Source organism: Bos indicus, chromosome 1, assembly GCF_029378745.1.
Source record: "Bos indicus isolate NIAB-ARS_2022 breed Sahiwal x Tharparkar chromosome 1, NIAB-ARS_B.indTharparkar_mat_pri_1.0, whole genome shotgun sequence".
Taxonomy (NCBI): Eukaryota; Metazoa; Chordata; class Mammalia; order Artiodactyla; family Bovidae; genus Bos; species Bos indicus.
In genome coordinates this window covers 36,829,115-36,849,804 of record NC_091760.1, presented here as the reverse complement: position 1 = coordinate 36,849,804, position 20,690 = coordinate 36,829,115, and the positions used below count along the sequence as shown (strand labels likewise).

Sequence of the window (20,690 nt, the reverse complement as noted above, 5' to 3'; positions counted from 1 at the left end):
GACCTCCCAAACCAGGTCAGGTCCCCTGTTACATTCTCTCACTACACCATGTAATTCTTTTATACTTATAATATATGCTACTGGAGTTGCTTATGTAGTAAGTCTATAAGATCTTTAAAATAAGACTTCATCTCTTATTTTCTATTTTATCTCTTAGAATGAAGCACAGAGATTTACAGAAGGAATGAATGAATAATTATAGAATAATTGTTAGAATAGTTTTCTGGCTCAAATATTCCAATAAAATAGAATACTGTTACAGACTCACTGTTCTTTTAATGGTACCACCATGTGGTTATTTCTCCATTTTTTTTTTCTGATATTAAAAATACAATTATCTTTTCTGCTAAAGTAAATTCAAATAATGCAGAAAGTTTCCCCTATATGAAACATTACTATTTAACAAACCACTAAGATAATTTACTTTCTTTTGCCTAGCACTGTCCATCTTAGATACGATTTACTTTTGCTTAATACATTATTCTTTTCATGTGCGGTAGTTAAAAAAAAAAAGCTAGCAAGGAATAAAAGTCAACAAATGACTTTAAAAATCTGTTTAAGTACTTTTGAAAACTTTAAAAACATTTTCACATTACAATAAAAAAGTGAAATATTATTTAAATGAAAGTGAAATAATCCAAATTGGGAGAAATAATCCAAATAAACACTGAATCAAGAATAGTACTTCTTATTTAAAATTAATCTATTTCTATCAGTATTTATTTTCTTTTCTTCATAAATCAGCAGAGAATAATTGAAAATGTTTTGATAGCTTTCAAAGTATCATATACAAATATTTTTTGAAATGACATCCATTATTTTTGTCTACCTACCTAGCCAGCTCTCTATCTCACTACCTCATTCACTTCTTGAGTAAACTCCTTACCTTCCACAAATCTATGGTCCTCATGTGGCAGCCAATGTAGTATCCTCCTTTCCACTTTTTCCCCTAGCTATGGGGTGTGCTTACTATCAGACAGGCAAAACTCTTATCACACTCTCCTCAACACAGTGATTGCTTCAAGCAACAGGCAAACAACCTCAGCCAGGCCCGAGTTCCCAAAATGTTTTGGGAAATAGAAGTGGGAACAGAGGGTTTCTTTTCCTTTGGTTAAAGTAACTTAATCCCAGAATTGTCATCAGCCCAAGAGAATGAAGCCAAAAAAGGAGTGATGGAAAGTGACCAATTCTAGATATTTTATTCTCTGAATTCAGAAAATCCTGAAACTAGTTCTAGTCCTTGCTTTTCCATGGTTTAGTCATCTAATAAATTCCTCCACACCCTCCTTATTTTGTTTAAGCTAGCCTGGGTAAAGATTTGTCAATTATAATCAAGAAGTCCTAATATTTCCCATATCCATTTAGGTATCACAAAAAATAAACGTTATTAAGTTATACACACACACACTTTTATAACTGCTATGCTCTTAAAAGTCTACACAACATCATTCTCTAAACTCTTCTTCCTACCTACAATTTTTTTTTTCACCTTTACTAGGGTAAAACTGAGGAGAAGGCAATGGCACCCCACTCCAGTACTCTTGCCTGGAAAACCCCATGGACGGAGGAGCCTGGTAGGCTGCAGTCCATGGGGTCGCTAAGAGTCGGACACAACTGAGTGACTTCAGTTTCACTTTTCACTTTCATGCATTGAAGAAGGAAATGGCTACCCACTCCAGTGTTCTTGCCTGGAGGATTCCAGGGATGGGGGAGCCTGGTGGGCTGCCGTCTATGGGGTCGCACAGAGTTGGACATGACTGAAGCAACTTAGCAGCAGCAGCAGCAGCAGGGTAAAACTGACAAATAGAAATTGTATATATTTAAAGCATACAACAGTAATCATAATTAAGCCAGTTAATATATCCATCACTTCATATAGCTCGCTCCTATGACTTTAAATACATATAAACTTTTAAAGAAGCATAATATACATGCTCTCTTTAAAATGTATATGTATATATCATATATATAAATCAAAAAACCATAAAGTTCGTATATATGAAATCTACACATCTTTGAGATTTAAAAATGCTAAGTGTACAGAAACGCTTCAACCCTGTCTCTTACTGCCAATGCCCCAGAATTAACAACTTCAGTATTTTTAATAGTTACTGACAATAAGCTTTGCTAGTATTTCTTGATTTACCAATTTTAACTATTATCTCTTAACTTCTTGCTACGATAAAAAAGAATTTAACTCCTCACACAACCAATTTCATCCTCCCAACAGTTACTCATTATTATTCCTCTATTATTTATCTCTGTAACTTTACCTACACTTTTATTTATGGTTTCCTATACTACTGAAACTCCATTTTGTAAAATACAAAATAAAGGAAGGCTATTAGTGCCCTTGTCCTTCATTTTCAACTCACAATTTCCACTAAATAGTCTTACACTGAAAGGCTAATAATTTTCCTCTGTTCTGTAACTATAACTATTTGTGCTTTTATAAGCTTAAAGTCAATAAGCATCATGTATTTGTACATGTGCACTAAGTCACTTCAGTCATATCTGACTCTTTGCGATCCTAAGGACCATTACCCGCCAGGCTCCTCTGTCCATGGCATTCTCCAGGCAAGAACACTGGAGTGGGTTACCATGCCATTCTCCAGGGGGTCTTCCCAACTCAGGGACTGAACCCACGCCCGTTACGTCTCCTGCATTGGCAGGTGGGTTCCTTCCCACTAGGGCCACCTGGGAAGTACCCTAAGCATCATGTATATGAAGAATATATAAATAATATTTATATAAATAACATTCAGTGCATATTTAAGTAAGTGAGTTATCACTCTATCCTTTTCCTATTCAGATTATTTTTAATTTTCCTGGAGTATCTAATTGCTTTTTTATTTCCTTTACCTTGTCTACTTATATAATTACCTTGCTGCTGCTAAGTCGCTTCAGTCGTGTCCGACTCTGTGCGACCCCATAGACGGCAGCCCACCAGGATTCCCCGTCCCTGGGATTCTCCAGGCAAGAACACTGGAGTGGGTTGCCATTTCCTTCTTCAATGCATGAAAGTGAAAAGTGAAAGTGAAGTCGCCCAGTCCTGTCTGACTCTTATTGACCCCATGAACTGCAGCCTACCAGGCTCCTCTGTCCGTGGGATTTTCCAGGCAAGAGTACTGGAGTGGGGTGCCATTGCCTTCTCCATATAATTACCTTAAATGGTTCCAAAATCTCAAAGTTAGTTTCAAATCTCCTACTGAATACTTTGCTCTTGAAGTGACATATCTGTAAGACCTCCTATTCAGCAGTGACCCTGGAACTTCTCTCCTCTTTTAAGTAAAAAATACTGTTTTCTAGATCCACTGTCATATGATCTTCTTATATTATAACCCATTTTTCTGGAGCACATTCTCTAATAACTTAAGAAATAAAATGTGGACAACTCAATCTCCCAGGTCCTTACGTGCCTGGAAATACTGTTTCTACTCTCATACTTCACTGACAGTTTGTATGAGTATAAAATTCTACACTGAAAGTAAGTCCGCATTAAAATGGTAGAGACACTGATTTATTATTTTCTACCACCCACTGTTGGCTGTATGAAAATTGATACCAATCTGATATTCGTTTCTTTTTAGGTGACCTAGTTTTTTCTCTCTAGAAGGTATTCAAATCTGTTTTTTCATTCTTGGTATTTCCAAGTTGCAAAATGATGTATTTATCTGAGTATTTTTTTCTAGTCAATGTGCTAAGCACTTCTTGGGCTCTTTCAATCTGGAAGTTTAAACTTGTTTCTGGGAAATTCTTTTATTGTATCTCTGAAAATTTCCTCCAACATATATTCTGTAAATTCTTTTTCTGGAACTCCAATTAGTTAAATAATGAACCTCCTACATGAGGTCACTGCATCAGTTTTTTTCTGATACATTCCTTCATTTTGGTTTTGTTTTACATTCTGGATTATTCAACTTTCCAACTCCCTAGAGAATTCTAAATTTTAACCATCATATTTTCTTAATTTCCACAAACTTATTTTTGGTATATCAGTATTCCTTTCACACAGCATGATATGTTGCTGTTTTAATGTCCTACAAATCTCAACTCTCTCTGAAAAGGCAAATTACAGATTTTATATTTCCCTTCTAATTTTTTTGTTTTCAACATTAACAGTATTTCTCCCAGAATTTTTTTAGTTTGTTTTCAATTGTGTTTTTTCCATGATGAAGTCATCCCCCAAATGTCTGACAATTTTTGAATATCCATTAATATCTAAGGATTAATTGGGAACCTTATGAGCATGTTTAGAGTTTGGTGATTGATAAGTTTTTTCTTTGGGGTAATTAAGTGATGAGGGAGCTGTCTCAAAGAAAAACCTTTAATTGCCAGAATACAAAGGTCACTGCTCCAAAATCATTTAATTTCTTTAGAGAAAAAAAGAAAATATCAACGCTGTTTCCCTACCTGACAGGCCCTAAGGTCTGGTGAGTAACCTGAATGGAAAAACTGCAATTAATTCCTTTATCTGTATTCTCCCAAAGTATCTCATTCCCTACTCTCTATTTCACGCCTTGCATATTCAAAGTCTATACCTCCCTAGGATTCCAAGGGGGAGGTATAACAGATAGTCTTCCTCCCATCTTATAAGGCTAGGATAATTTTGTTTTATAAGCTACCCACAGTTTCAAAAAATGTTTTACAAATAATAAAGTATACATGTACATAAAAGTAAATATACAAAACAACAAGAGTTGCACAAAGTAATACTTTTCCTATGAGACACACTCTGATATTTTCTGTTGTATTTTGCAATGCTGATAAATGAATTCACAACCCACTAATGTGATATGAGTCTAATTTAAGGAGCCAAAAATAATTTAAAAAATTAAGTGATGACTTGCTCTGCCATCTTTCAAAGACCACTCCTCTATTTTCTTTCCCAAAGAAAACTGCTGCAATCTTTTCATTCACTGATGACTCTTCTCTATTTTCTTTTCACTGTATTTCCCTCTTCTACTTCTTTACTACTTTAGTAGAATCTAGGAGGGCAAAAAGGATAAATACAAGTGCTCAGTTTGTGATCTTTAACTCAAAGTCCTTTACAAGTGTTTTTAAAAACCAAAGTTTCCTAACCTCTTTCTGACCTAAGTTCCCTTTGCTAACTATGACGGCCTCAACTGCTACTGGGACTTACAATTAAAGTTTGCCATGAGACTCTGGAGAATTAAAAAGGAAAGGAAAGCACTAATAGTAAACCTAAAAATCCTTATAACTATTCCATTTAAGTCTAAAGCTAAAAGTAAAATTATGGCTAAATGTCCAAAATTAAATCTAAACCCTTACATGAAGAAATGGAATTTTCTTTTTGAGGGAAGACTTTAAGAAAGGTTCTGTCTGCAAAAAAAACAAAAAAAAAATCAAAAACCAATTCTCAGATCAAAAAAATACTTTGACGAGAAGTAAAGAGTACTTACAAAGCAAGGCTACTCAAAACATATTGTACGTGCTCACATTCATCTGGGAATGATGCACTGGCTGATGTAAAACAACAAAGTGCCGTCTGAAGAACCTGAAGCTGTGGCAAAGGGACCTGCCATCTTCCAGCATAATCTTCAACCACCTGATAAGGAAGCAATCCAAAAAGTACATTATTAGAGAAAATGTTAAATTTGGATAAAACTTACCATATAAAACATTAGTTCAGCATGAACACAAATGATTTAGGAGGGAAAAAAGTTATTTATTGTTTGTTGTTGTTTAGTTGCTAAGTTATGTCCACTCTTTTGTGACCCTATAGACTGTAACCCACTAGGCTCCTATGTCCATGGGATTTCCCAAGCAAGAATACTGGAGTGTGTTGCCACTTCCCTCTCCAGGGGATCTTCGAACCCACATCTCCTACATTGGCAGGTGGATTCTTTACCACTGAGTCACCAGTGAAGCTTGTCTTTATTGTTTAGTTTCATTGTATACATCTGAAAATAAAATGAACTATTATCTGAAAATGTGGGAAAAAATTATAATATATAAAAGACCATATGGTTCAACTGCCAAATCTTTACCAAATGTTGTAATAAATGCTTTCACATCCTATGTCTAGCTTTTTTCCAAAGTACAAATTATCAAATATTAAAATAGCTAGACAGAAGATAGTAATAAATAAAATTAGAAATAAGCATCCATTATTATAATTTATATAGGACTGAACTAAACATTCTGGCAACAAATGAGTATTAAAGATATAGTGGTATGATACTCTTTCATAAACTGTACCATATTATGGGGAAAAGATTACAAAATAAAATCAGTCCTGGCTCTGTCACTTAACTAGTTTATGAATTTGGGTATGTCATCTACCTTCTTTATGCATTAGTTTCCTGATCATAACATGAAGATAACAATGCTTATCTTGCAGATTTACTCTAAGGCTAAACTGGGAACAATTTATGAGACAACAATTTAGAATTATCAATTGCTATAAAATGTTAATCATGATCTCTCACATGCAAGACTACTGTATGCAAACTATTATATTCTAGAAATTCATCTTATAAAACCAGTTGGCAAACTATGGCATGTAGGCCAAAGTCAGCCTACCACCATCTTTGTATGACCTACAATCTAAGAATGGGCATTACATTTTCAAATGGTTGAAAAAATATTTGTGATGCATGAAAATTACATGAAATTCAAATTTCAATATCCATAAACTCTTACTGCAGCATAACCAGGTTTATGCATTTACATATTATATAATCTATGGCTGCTTTCCTGCTATAACAGGTTGAGTCTTTATGATGAAATCATATGGCTAATAAAGTCTAAAATATTTAATATCTGCTCCTTTACAGAAAAAGCTTGCCAACTCCTGATTTAAAGCTGGTAAAACTAGAGAAGAGTAGAACAGCCATGAACATTTAGAGCTCAAGGACTTTTCATACTCATCACTTCCTGTTAGAGGTAATTTTCCATGGGTCCTTGTATTTCTAGTTTTAAAAGAGACCCAGACTGCCTTCATCCTTTCAAAGAAGTTTATAGGAAACAGCCTTGAAATACAGAGATGATGTCTGTCTTCAAAGCAATGGCTCTCTCTGGAGCAAAGGTCAGGCAGATATGCTTGCCCACTATTATAAAATATTGCTGTTGTTTGTTGTTGTTTAGTTACTAAGTTGTGTCCCACTATTCTGGGACTCTGTGGACTGTAGCCCACTAGGCTCCTCTATCCATGGGATTTAAGATTAGGAGTCACTTGACTCATTGGAAAAGACTCTGATGCCGGAAAGGATTGGGGGCAGGAGGAGAAGGGGACGACAGAGGATGAGATGGCTGGATGGCATCACTGACTCGATGGACGTGAGTCTGAGTGAACTCCGGGAGTTGGTGATGGACAGGGAGGCCTGGCGTGCTGCGATTCATGGGGTCGCAAAGAGTTGGACACGACTGAGCGACTGAACTGAAACTGAACTGAAGCTTGGATTCCTAAGCTGTGATATAAACATACTATGAGTTCAGGATTCACTTGGACCATTCACATTACCTTTGTGATACTTGAGAAGCAAAGGGAACCACCATGAACTTGAAGCTCATGTTGTTTGTTGTGCTATAAAAGTAACAAGAGTCTGCTATCTCTAACCCAGGAGTTTCACTTCTTTGGCCGGCATTTGTGAAACTATGGCAATCTACCTTAGATAAAATCCCTGACTTTTCACAGTTCTTTGACAATTCCAAATTTTCATACCAGGTGCTAGTATGTCTCTAATATTTCTAGGAACATGTGTGGATAAAGGAGAAAGCTAGAGAGCATCAGCTGTATGAACTTGTATCCCCCTTCTATTATCTAGTACTTCTTAACCTGGGAATTAAAAACTACTACTAACTATGATGATCCCAAGTAGGACAGATTTTTCCAAACCACCATAGGCAAAACAAAGGAGGAACATGTAAATGGTGGTTTCCTGGATTTAAATTTTCTCTTCACTAAAGTGTTTGACCAACTTTATTGCCTTTTTTTTTTTGGCCCACATAACACCTCTCTGGTGCCACATTAAAAATAGGTACCTAACAAACTCACATTTTTCTATCTTTAGTTTGCTCTAATACATTTCTACTTAGAACCTTATTCACTTCCTATTTATGGGCTGGGTTTATGTCCTTAGAAGAGAACCTTTCTACTTTTTCAGGTTCTATAATCATTGTAGCTTCCCTTATTCACCAAGATTCAGCTATTAATACCCCATCTGATCCATTTGAATCCAAAATAATAAAACTACTTGTGTGCAGTACTTCCAATAGGCTTCCCATAATACACATGAAGGAAAATAAATAAAACTAGTTGAAATTTACAAGCAGTTGGCCCTCAGTATCTGCAGAGGTTTGGTTATAGGATCCCGCAGTTCAGTTCAGTTGCTCAGTCATGTCCGACTCTTTGCAACCCCAAGGACTGCAGTATGCAAGGCTTCCCTTTCCATCAACTCATGTTCATCGAGTTGGAGATGCCTTCCAACCATCTCATCCTCTGTCATCCCCTTCTCCTCCTGACTTCAATCTTTCCCAGCATCAGATCTTTTCCAGTGAGTCAGCTCTTTGCATCAGGTGGCCAGAGTATTGGAGTTTCAGCTTCAGCATCAGTCCTTCCAATGAAAATTCAAGACTGATTTCCTTTAGGATGGACTGGTTGATATCCTTGCAGTCCAAGGGAGTCTCAGAGTCTTCTCCAACATCACAATTCAAAAGCATCAATTCTTCGGCACTCAGTTTTCTTTATAGTCCAACTCTCACATCCATTTAGATTACTGGAAAAACCATAGCTTTGACTAGATGGACCTTTGTTGGCAAATTAATGGCTCTGCTGTTTACAATGCTATTTAGGTTGGTCATAACTTTTCTTCCAAGGAGCAAGTGTCTTTTAATTTCATGGCTGCACTCACCATCTGCACTGATTTTGGAGCCCAAAAATATAAAGTCTCTCACTGTTTGCATTGTTTCCCCATCTATTTGCCATGTAATGATGGGAACAGATGCCATGATATTAGTTTTCTGAATGCTGAGTTTTAAGCCAACTTTTTCATTCTCCTCTTTCACTTTCATGATTCCAGCTTGTGCTTCATCCAGTCCAGCATTTCTCATGATTTACTCTGCATATAAGTTAAATAAGCAGGGTGACAATATACAGCCTTGACGTACTCCTTTCCCAATTTGGAACTGGTCTGTTGTTCCATGTCCACTTCTAACTGTTGCTTCTTGATCTGCATACACGTTTCTCAAGAGGCAGGTCAGGTGGTCTGGTATTCCCATCTCTTTCAGAATTTTCCACAGTTTGTTGTGATTCACACAGTCAAAGGCTTTGGCGTAGTCAATAAACCAGAAATAGATGGTTTCCTGGAACTCTCTTGCTTTTTTGATGATCCAGCAGGTGTTGGTAATTTGATCTCTGCTTCCTCTGCCTTTTCTAAATCCAGTTTGAACATCTGGAAGTTCATGGTTCACATACTGTTGAAGCCTGGCTTGGAGAATTTTGAGCATTACTTTACTAGCATGTGAGATGAGTGCAGTTGTGTGGTAGTTTGAACATTTTTTGGCATTGTCTTTCTTTGGGATTGGAATGAAAACTGACCTTTTCCAGTCCTGTGGTCATTGCTGAGTTTTCCAAATTTGCTGGCATAATGAGTGCAGCACTTTCACAGCATCATGTTAGGATTTGAAATAGCTCAACTGGAATTCCATCAGCTCCACTAGCTTTGTTTGTAGTGATGCTTTCTAAGGCCCACTTGACTTCACATTCCAGGATGTCTGGCTCTAGGTGAGTGATCACATCATCATGATTATCTGGGTCATGGAGATCGTTTTTGTATAGTTCTGTGTATTCCTGCAATCTTTTCTTAATATCTTCTGTTAGGTCCATACCATTTCTGTCCTTTATTGAGCCCATCTTTGCATGAAATGTTCCCTTGGTATCTTCTAATTTTCTTGAAGAGATCTCTAGTCTTTCCCATTCTATTGTTTTCCTCTATTTCTTCGCACTAAGGTTTTCTTATCTCTCCTTGCTAGTCTTTGGAACTCTGCATTCAAATGGGTATGTCTTTTCTCTTCTCCTTTGCCTTTTGCATCTTTTTTTTCCCTCAGCTATTTGTAAGGCCACCTCAGACAATCATTTTGCCTTTTTGCATTTCTTTTTCTTGGGGATGGTCTTGATCACTGCCTCCTGTAAAATGTAACGAACCTCCATCCACAGTTCTTCAGGCACTCTATCAGATCTAGTCCCTTGAATAGATCTTTCACTTCCACTGAATAATAGTAAGGGATTTGATTTAGATCATACCTGAATGGTCTTGTGGTTTTCCCCACTTTCTTCAAGTTAAGTCTGAATTTGGCAATAAGGAGTGCATGATCTGAGCCACAGTCAGCTCCTGGTCTTGTTTTTGCTGACTGTATAGAGCTTATCCATCTTTGGCTGCAAAGAATATAATCAATCTGATTTCAGTATTGACTATCTGGTAATATCCATGTTTAGAGTCTTCTCTTGTGTTGTTGGAAGAGGGTGTTTGCTATGACCAGTGTGTTCTCTTGGCAAAACTCTGTTAGCCTTTGACCTGCTTTGTTTTGTACTCCAAGGCTATATTTGCCTATTACTCCATATCTCTTGACTTCCTACTTTTTCATTCAAGTCCCCTATAATGAACTGCTGTGTAGGGCCACCCAAGATGGACGAGTCATGGTGGAGAGTTCTGACAAAACATAGTCCACTGGAGAAGAGAATCGCAAATCACTTCAGTATTCTTGCCTTGAGAACCCCATGAACAGTATGAAAAGGCAAAAAGATAGGACACTGAAAGATGAACTCCCCAGGTCGTTAGGTGCCCAACATGCTACTGGAGATGAGTGGAGAAGTAACTCCAGAAAGAATGAAGAGATGGAGCCAAAGCAAAAACAGCACCCAGGTGTAGAGGTGACTAGTCATGGAAGTAAAGTCCGATGCTGTAAAGAGCAATACTGCATAGGAACCTGCAATGTTCGGTCCATGAATCAAGGCAAATTGGAAGTGGTCAAACAGGAGATGGCAAGTGTGACATCGGCATTTTAGGAATCATCAAACTAAAATGGACTGGAATGGGTGAATTTAACTCAGATGACAGGATCGCCCACCCCATATCAAAATTTACAGATGCTCAAGTCCTTTATATAAAAGTGTATTTGCATATCATCTCTGAAATTACTTATAATACATAATACAGTGTAAGTACTATGTAAATAGTTGCAAGCACACAGCAAATCCAAGTTTTGTGTTTTGGAACATTCTGGGTCTTTTTCCAAGTATTTTTAATACACAGTTGGTTGAATCCACAGATGTGGAACTCACAGATATGGAGGACTGACAATCTTCTTACGCCGTTTAATGTCATGCCAGATACTAATACTGTACTATAATATTCACTGTAACACTTCTGTATAAATATTTTCCTTAAAATATATAAAACTTTACATTACATTGTCTTTTTATTCTGAAATGTTTCTCCTGCACTATAACTTATTAGTAAGCACTTAACTAATGAGAGCTGATCCCATGACATTATAATATGAAGGTACTCTACTCAGCTACTGTGCAGCGAGGAACACACCTTATTATATTTGTCATTTTCTTTGGTATTCTAATAAGTAACAGTTTTTACTGTCACTCTATAAAGAACTGCTGTATAGAGAATTACATACTTTATTTAAGAACATTAAAATACATCATCCAAATTACTACAGTCTGAAATGTGTTCCCCTAAAGTTCATGTATTGAATGATGTCTTAACCCCAGTGTGACTGTATTTAGAAATAGGATATTTTGTTATAGCAGCCAGGGCTGCCTAACACACAAATGTATAAAAATAACACAAACGCAGCAGTTTAAGAACCCCTAAAATATAAGGTGATCAACTAAAATAAGATTATGTTTCTTAACTGAGTTCTCCTTTTTTCTAACACAACAGTGAAGACTGCCAAACACTAGTTTGTCACTAAGCAAAAGAATCCCAATATCTAAATCCAGGTTATAATAGACTAATATCATTAACACAGTATCCAGGATGACTTTACTTCTATTAGCTGGCCATTCGCACCCATGTCACTCTCCTACCTGAAACCTCCCACTGTCATCAACATTATTTCATATATTTCACAGGTGTCAACAGAGCTGTTCACTAATGTTAATTTCATTACTTGCTTACAGTGAATCCACCCACTTTTTAAATCTAACATACCATGGCCATGATCTTTTAGTGGTTAGTACTCTGTCATGTGATTAAGCCACATCACAATCACTCTAAGAGCTTCAAAAAATGGTTATAATACATCCCAATCTATGCACTGAATAAATCTTTTAATCTTCTAAATACCTAAAATAAACATTGTAACAAATAGTCTTTTCCCTAACCCTTTCAGTATCATTAGGTTATTCATTTATAATATAGCTTATATACACACATATATTTATGTGTGTATATATAAATATATTTCCTAGCTCTGTCCATTGAGAGGGCCTAGGAGCAATGACACCTCAGTAGAAGTACACATACTTAGGACCCAAATCTTTGTTTCTAAACACTATTCTCCAATATCCTTGGGTCTCCTCACGCACAAAGAACTTGGGCTGCTCAAGCCCTCCTCCAGCAGAGATGGAACAGGGAAAATATCAAGATAAGACCTGAACACTTTGTGCTGCCAGAAAGTACTGAAATGCTGAAACAGTGATGGAATATAAGATGATGGGAGCCAACCTGAAGGCGCTCTGAGCAGTTAAAGCTAGAACAATTTGAGCAACAAAATAAATGATGGTATCCATGAGTCTCTACTGATAGAAATAATCTAATTAATCAATAAAAGTTAGGGATGAGACTGCTTTTCCTCACAGCAGAATACCAATTAATACGTATCAATAAAAAGAGAGAAACAGAGAATCACCGTTAGGCAAATACTATATATAGCAATGAATGTTGCAGACAAGAACCACAAATCTATGCTATTATTAGTGGGTGAAAAATTTGAGAAGATTTGCCATCTCAAAGCAATTCCCACAAGACTGTTATCAACTAAAAACAGAAAGATAGTATCTTTAAGTGGAGAAACCTCACAAACTTAACCAAGCCATCAAGGTAAACAGCATCAATAACTAGTAAAGCATACTATCATAAACCTCTTGATATGATGCTCCAAGAAAGACAAAAGCATTTTTGTGGTAATTTTGCCAAAAATGCAAAAACCTAATTCTAATTATGAGAAATCCTCAAACAAATCCAAACTATAGGATATTTTACCAAAAAAAAAAAAAAAAAACAAAAAACACACCACCCTGACCAGTACTCTTCAAACATGCAAAGGTCATGAAAGGAAAAACTGAAGAACTGCTAGAGAGTGGAAGACACTAATAACTAAACACAATGCGAGATCAGAAATAACATCCTGAAACAAAGGAAAAAAAGAGCAACAGTGGCAAAACTGGTAACTTTCTAATAAGGGCTGTAATTTACTGGATATTATACAATGTTACTTTCCTGAGCTTGATAAGTGTATTCTTTTCTACAAATATAAAATTAGTTCACTTTTTAGGTTTAAAAACAAAATTTTTTGTTCCAAACTTTCCCCTCAGATTTCAATGTTCTCACTTATTTTCTGGATGCTATTTCATAATATAAATACATTTACTTTCCTTATCTTATTACCTAACTACACACCAAGATTTACCCTCACCTATGGGTTTCATTTGTAGTCAGATAGAAAAATAAATCAGGTAGATTGCCAGCACTGTGGGGAGAATACAGGTTTTGGAATCAAGACAGATTAGGCTTTGTCATTTATTAGCTGTGTAACATTAGCGAAGTTATTAACCTTTTCAATCTAAGTTTGCAGTAAAATGAATTTAATATTAATCACAGAGCTATTGAAGAACTAAGGTAATATGTCAAAATCCAGGATAATAACAAATAGCTATTATTACCAGTACACTTTGTTTCAAAAAATAGCCAGCAAGCTTAAGCTTACTCTGGTGACTATTTCAATGCATCAGTATGAACTGGTTAACTGTTTCCAGATGTAAAATTACAACAAATTTTACTCACTGTTATTAGTAAGCATATAAGTCACTCACAAATAAAACCTATTCAAAAGCTATTGCTGAGTTTCAACTATTTTGTTCAATATTCATTGACAAATAAAGTATATCCTAGATACAGTAATACAAATAAAATAACTTCATGCCTGAATAGCTATTAATAGATTTTGGTACCTTTCAATTCTTCATTTGATTCCAAACTCACTAGGGAAAGCAATATACTAAATGCTCCCTGTATAAACATGAAAACTGGCATAAAACTTCCTGTGTAAACATTAAAACAAGGGAACTCCAAAATATGTGGAAATGTATATGAATATCAAATTAACATGTGGAGTGAACAGACCTCTTCATTTGTCTGCACCTGGTGATATCCACAGATGTGTGTGTACATGACAAAGTCTTAACTAGCATGGGCTAAGCAGAACCCTGCATCTGACTTCAATTTGGCATGGCCACTAAGGCAAAAGAAATAAAAGCAAAAATAAACAAATGAGACCTAAACTTTTTAAAAAGCTTCTGCACAGCAAAGGAAACCATAAACAAAAGGAAAAAACCTACAGAACTGGAGAAAATAAATGCAAATTATGTGACCAACAAGGGGTGTGCAAAATATACAAACTGCTCATACAACTCAATTAAAAACAAAAATCCAATCACAAAATGATCAGAAGACCTGAATAGACATTTTTCCTAAGATATACAGATGGCTAACAGGCACATGAAAAGATGCTCAATAAAGATAATTATAGGAGAAATGCAAATCGAAACAATAATGAGGTATCACCTCACACGTGTCAGAATGGCTATCATCAAAAAGTCTACAGGTAACAAATGTTGGAGAGGATATGGAGAAAGGGAAACTCTTCTACACTCTTGGTGGAAATGTAAATTGATGTAGCCAACATGAGAAACAGTGTGGAGGTTTTTCGAAAAACTAAAAATAAGAATACCAGGAAACTATTAGCAAGGTGAAAAGACAGCCTTCAGAATGGGAGAAAATAATAGCAAATGAAGCAACCGACAAACAACTAATCTCAAAAATATACAAGCAACTCCTACAGCTCAACTCCAGAAAAATAAACGACCCAATCAAAAAATGGGCCAAAGAACTAAATAGACATTTCTCCAAAAAAGACATACAGATGGCTAACAAACACATGAAAAGATGCTCAACATCACTCATTATCAGAGAAATGCAAATCAAAACCACTATGAGGTACCATTTCACACCAGTCAGAATGGCTGCGATCCAAAAGTCTACAAATAATAAATGCTGGAGAGGGTGTGGAGAAAAGGGAACCCTCTTACACTGTTGGTGGGAATGCAAACTAGTACAGCCACTATGGAGAACAGTGTGGAGATTCCTTAAAAAACTGGAAGTAGAACTGCCTTATGATCCAGCAACCCCACTGCTGGGCATACACACTGAGGAAACCAGAAGGGAAAGAGACACATGTACCCCAATGTTCATCGCAGCATTGTTTATAATAGCCAAGACATGGAAGCAACCTAGATGTCCATCAGCAGATGAATGGATAAGAAAGCTGTGGTACATATACACAATGGAGTATTACTCAGCCATTAAAAAGAATACATTTGAATCAGTTCTAATGAGGTGGATGAAACTGGAGCCTATTATACAGAGTGAAGTAAGCCAGAAGGAAAAACATAAATACAGTATTCTAACGCATATATATGGAATTTAGAAAGATGGTAACAATAACCCTGTGTACGAGACAGCAAAAGAGACACTGATGTATAGAACAGTCTTATGGACTCTGTGGGAGAGGGAGAGGGTGGGAAGATTTGGGAGAATGACATTGTAACATGTAAAATATCATGTAAGAAACGAGTTACCAGTCCAGGTTCGATGCACGATACTGGATGCTTGGGGCTAGTGCACTGGGACGACCCAGAGGGATGGTATGGGGAGGGAGGAGGGAGGAGGGTTCAGGATGGGGAACACATGTATACCTGTGGTGGATTCATTTTGATGTTTGGCAAAACTAATACAATTATGTAAAGTTTAAAAATAAAATAAAATTAATTAAAAAAAAAAAAAAAAAGAATACCATATTACCCTATGATCTAGCAATTCCATTCCTAGGTATATATCTGGAAAGGAAAAACAAAACTTTACTTTGAAAAGATAAATGCACCCCAATATCCACAGCACTATTTGCAGTAACCAAGATATGAAAGCAACCCAAGTGCCCATCAACAAATGACCAAATTAAGATGAGACATATATATACAAGGCAATATTACCCAGCCACAAAAATATTAAAAAAAAAATACTGCTATCTGTAGCAATGTGGATGGACCTAGAAAATATTATGGTTAGTGAAATATGTCATAGAAAGCCAAATACTATATGATAATATTCCAAATACTATATAAGGAATCTAAAAAATAATACAAATGAATGTTTATGCAAAACATAGACTCACAGATATAGAACCAACTTGTAGATACCAAATGGGAGAGGGAAAGCAGGAGGGGCAAATTAGGGGTGTGTGATTAACAGATACAAACTACTATATATAAGAGATAAGCAACAGAATATACCATAAAGTGTAAGGAATTATACCCATTATCTTGTAATAACCTATATGGAATATAATCTGCAGAAATATTGAATCATGCTGCACATCTGAAACTATCACAAACTACTGTTAAGTCAACTATACTACAGTTTTAAAAAATCAGCCTGACCTGGCATGATGGTATTGCAGGTGTTGTTGAGGCAATAATTATATTTTGAATTTTTCAAATGTCCTTTAGTTATACACGTTTCTTAGATACTAGTAGGTGGAAATCTTTTTTTGTTCCTTCTGTCTGGTTTCTCAACAAAGTCCACAAGCCAAAGAATTAAACTGAAAAACCAGTTAAGTTCCATATGGGTCTTAGAACACTAGTGTGTGAATGTCTAGACTTTAAATTATTAATACTAGTCTTAGATGAGCTGACTTATTTTGATCCCTGTTAATTTTGTTCTCAGAGAAAAGCTCTTATATTCATGTGACTTGCCCAAAGGCTTCTAGAGTCACTGTCATATGATCTCTAGTAACTTCTGAGAATGATATGTACATGAACTTTTATTTGAGTTCAATGAAGATGTCCAGTGGATTTTATTAAGTGCAGAAATAAAGAAAGGTCAATCTTAATTATTATTTGGGGCATAAATCACTTTCCTAGACTGACGCAAAAGAAAAACTCAATGGAATTACTACACATTCAAAGCAGAAACTAAAAAGAGTTAACAATAACTTTAGATACCAGGTATGGTTAGTCTCAAGAACTAAATTTGTTTCTAAAAGGTGACTAACTTTCAATCAAAATAACAGTGAAAGAGTTAAAAAAAATAAAATAAAAGGAGGTCATGTTAAGATGGAAGAAAAGTGGGACTTTCTTAAGAATGAATTCAATTTCAGAAACTAAACTAGTCAGATATGAAAAAAGAAAACGAGAATATACTGATATATACCAGAACTATGCATTCTTAAAGATGGAATTGGGGGGGAAATGTATTTTAGCTGTTACTCATCAGAAAGGAAGAGTGACTGACTCCAAAAGTATCTAACAGAGGTACAGGAGGTAAACTGAAGCGTGGAAGTCGCAGTGAATCAGAATGGAAATCCAATTATGGTAAAACAGTATTTTAAAGAAATAGAAAATACATAATAAGAGTAAGTGTAAAAATCACACACCATGAAGACTGAGACTGCTATTCAGTAACATAAAATCTGTACAAATGTGAAAGGTTAAAAAAAAAAAACAACTGAGAGATTATCAATGAATACCTGAAGCATTTCAGATGCGTTTCAAATTACTAGTTATTATAGGAGGCAATGTAGGATATGGCACAGTGTCACAAAGAAAAATGCCCCAGGAATTCAAAGTTAGGCCTCAGGGAATGGACAGGAAAAGCAAAACTGAAGAAAAGCAAAATAAGAGGTTAAACCTTGGTTTGATGTTGAGCTGGTAAGATTTCCTTAAATCTTGGAGATAAGAATGGGCAAAATCTGTTTCATGGTGAATGCTTTTCAGTAAATTCCCTATTCCTTGACTTTCATCTCTGGTATTACAGGAGATCTTACTGAAGATAACAGATAACTGAAGAATAATAAAACCTAAGCCCAAAAGCAAACAGAAAGGGAAAGGAAGACAGGAGGAACCAACTTAAGAATAGGCTAAAATATAAACAAAAACAGAAACCAACAATGTTTATATGAAATGGCATATCCTATCATTGCTGAAGGACTTTCCTGGTAGCTCAGAAGTAAAGAATCTGCCTGCCAATGCAGGAAACGCCCCTGGATCAGGAATTCTGGAGGAAGAACTGGCAACCCACTCCAGTATCCCTGCCTGGAGAATCCCATGGACAGAGGAGCCTGGAGGGCTACAGTCCATGGGGTCACAAAAAGAGTCAGACACAACTTAGTGACTAAATAACAACAATCACTGCTGAAAGGAATGTGACAAAAAGGAATGTTTACACTGCCAGTGAGGTAGAACAAATCATGCAAGGTCTAGAACAGTTAAAGGAGATCAAACCAGTCAATCCTAAAGGAAATCAATCTGAATATTCATTGGAAGGACTAATGCTGAAGCTGAAGCTCCAATACTTTGGCCACCTGATACAAAGAACTGACTCATTTGAAAAGACCCTGATGCTGGGAAATATTGAAGGTGGGAGGAGAAGGAGACGAGAGAGAACAAGATGGTTGGGTGGCATCACTGACTCAATGGACATGAGTTTGAGCAAGCTCCAGGAGATGGTGAAAGACAGGGAAGCCTGGCGTGCTGCAGTCCGTGGGGTCACAAAGATTCGGACATGACTGAGCGACTGAACGACAACAACAGAACAGTTAAAAGCAGAATAAAGAAAGGATTTAGAGGAGCAAGTGGCAGAAGACATACTATCTTCAATGAGTACAGACATCAGAAATATTAAAAGTAGCTTTATTTCATTATGGCTATTGTCCAAATAATACAAATATGTGGCACAAGAGGAGTGCTTTTATGATTTTAGCTCAATAGGCCTAAGAATTTCAGGGCAAGTGGCAAAAGTCATAGTAACACAAGGCTAAAAATGTTTTGGCACAGGCTGGGGACAGAGAAATCCAGAGACGAGGGCAGAACATCAGAGCTATGGTAATGGCAAGGCTCGAGTCTTGTGGAGCCTTGCAGAGATTGTACTTTGAGCTTTACACACTACAAGTAAGTGATATACTCTTTACAAAAGGCAGTAAAGAAGCTATACCACTAAACAGAATCTATACTTACTGTAGCACAGGAGTTCCAGGACAATACATAAAAAAACAGAAATTAAAAGTTTTTAATATGAAGGAAACCTTAAGAAAGAGACATCAAGTATGACCTGGTGCCTGGGGCTGTCATTCATGAAATATATAACTTTGCAAGACAGAAGATCAGAAACAGCTTTCAAGAAAGCAGAAATGTTCAGGTAAAGTGCTTCCACCTCTCAAACAATTATCATAAGCATAGAGTGGCACAACTGTTTGATGAGTGTTCCCAGTAAAACTTTACAAGTTATAGACACTGGCAGTTGCTATAACTGACTAGCACCCTGGTGAGGTTGAAACCAAAACTGACTTGATACCTTGATTTTTGTGCACCCATCTTTCCTTTAATATTCATCTTTAGTGATACCACTAAATCCTACTGGCAAAAGTGATGTGAGTCAACTGTACTATGTACTAAGTTCAAGGAATTACTACTGTTTCTCAGTTTAACGGGTGTTGGCTGGGTAGTGTAAGGAGCCTTTGCCCTACTGACCTTCTGGATTCTTAAAAAAGTATGGTTGGAGGTTAAATGATTTTCCTTTTGAGGTGCAAAAGAAGCCACTCCCAGTGAGAAGACAACCAAGCTACAGTTCCTGAAAACTCCCCAGCCCTAACCAGACAGGCACAATGGCTCTGATTAAGCAATATTCCAGGAAGGCAGAAATTTGGTATCTTAACCTGTTTGGGACTCTAGACTTTAATTTCTCTTAGTGAAATTAATCATAGGAGACCATTCATTTGATCCAAATGAAGTGTTTCTGGCAGACATAACAAGAGGCAGGAGAATACTTATTCAAGCTGAAGGAGGGGGCAAAAACACTAGAGTAGCTGAAGGTAAGTAGCAGAGACAAAAAGTAATAGGAGACAAGTTAAAAAGCTAGACAGAGGCTAGATCATGAAGCCCTGCAGTCCACTCCAAGAATTTTGGCTTTGACCCTAAGACAGAAAAACATGGAAGGTTTAGTTTAGAAGAGACCTCACTCTTATGTCTTTAAAAGGTAACAATAACCCTGTGTACGAGACAGCAAAAGAGACACTGATGTATAGAACAGTCTTATGGATTCTGTGGGAGAGGGAGAGGGTGGGAAGATTTGGGAGAATGGCATTGAAACATGTATAATATCATGTATGAAACGAGTTGCCAGTCCATGTTCGATGCACGATACTGGATGCTTGGGGCTGGTGCACTGGGACGACCCAGAGGGATGGTATGGGGAGGGAGGAGAGAGGAGGGTTCAGGATGGGGAACACATGTATACCTGTGGCGGATCCATTTCGATATTTGGCAAAACTAATACAATATTGTAAAGTTTAAAAATAAAATAAAATTTAAAAAAAAT

General features: G+C 36.5%; 1 protein-coding gene across 4 annotated transcripts in view; it reads right to left on the bottom strand.

Moving 5' to 3' along the window:
• ZNF654 (zinc finger protein 654) overlaps positions 1-20,690 on the bottom strand; it is an 87,539-nt gene that overhangs the window by 53,234 nt on the left and 13,615 nt on the right. For 2 of the 4 annotated variants that reach the window (XM_019965415.2, XM_019965347.2), the window contains exon 2: positions 5,424-5,569. In XM_019965415.2, coding sequence (XP_019820974.2) covers positions 5,424-5,569 — 146 coding nt within the window. Of the gene's footprint in view, positions 1-5,292; positions 5,344-5,423; positions 15,133-20,690 lie in introns of those variants that run through there. The other 2 variants (XM_070786662.1, XM_070786664.1) reach the window with 2 other exon arrangements.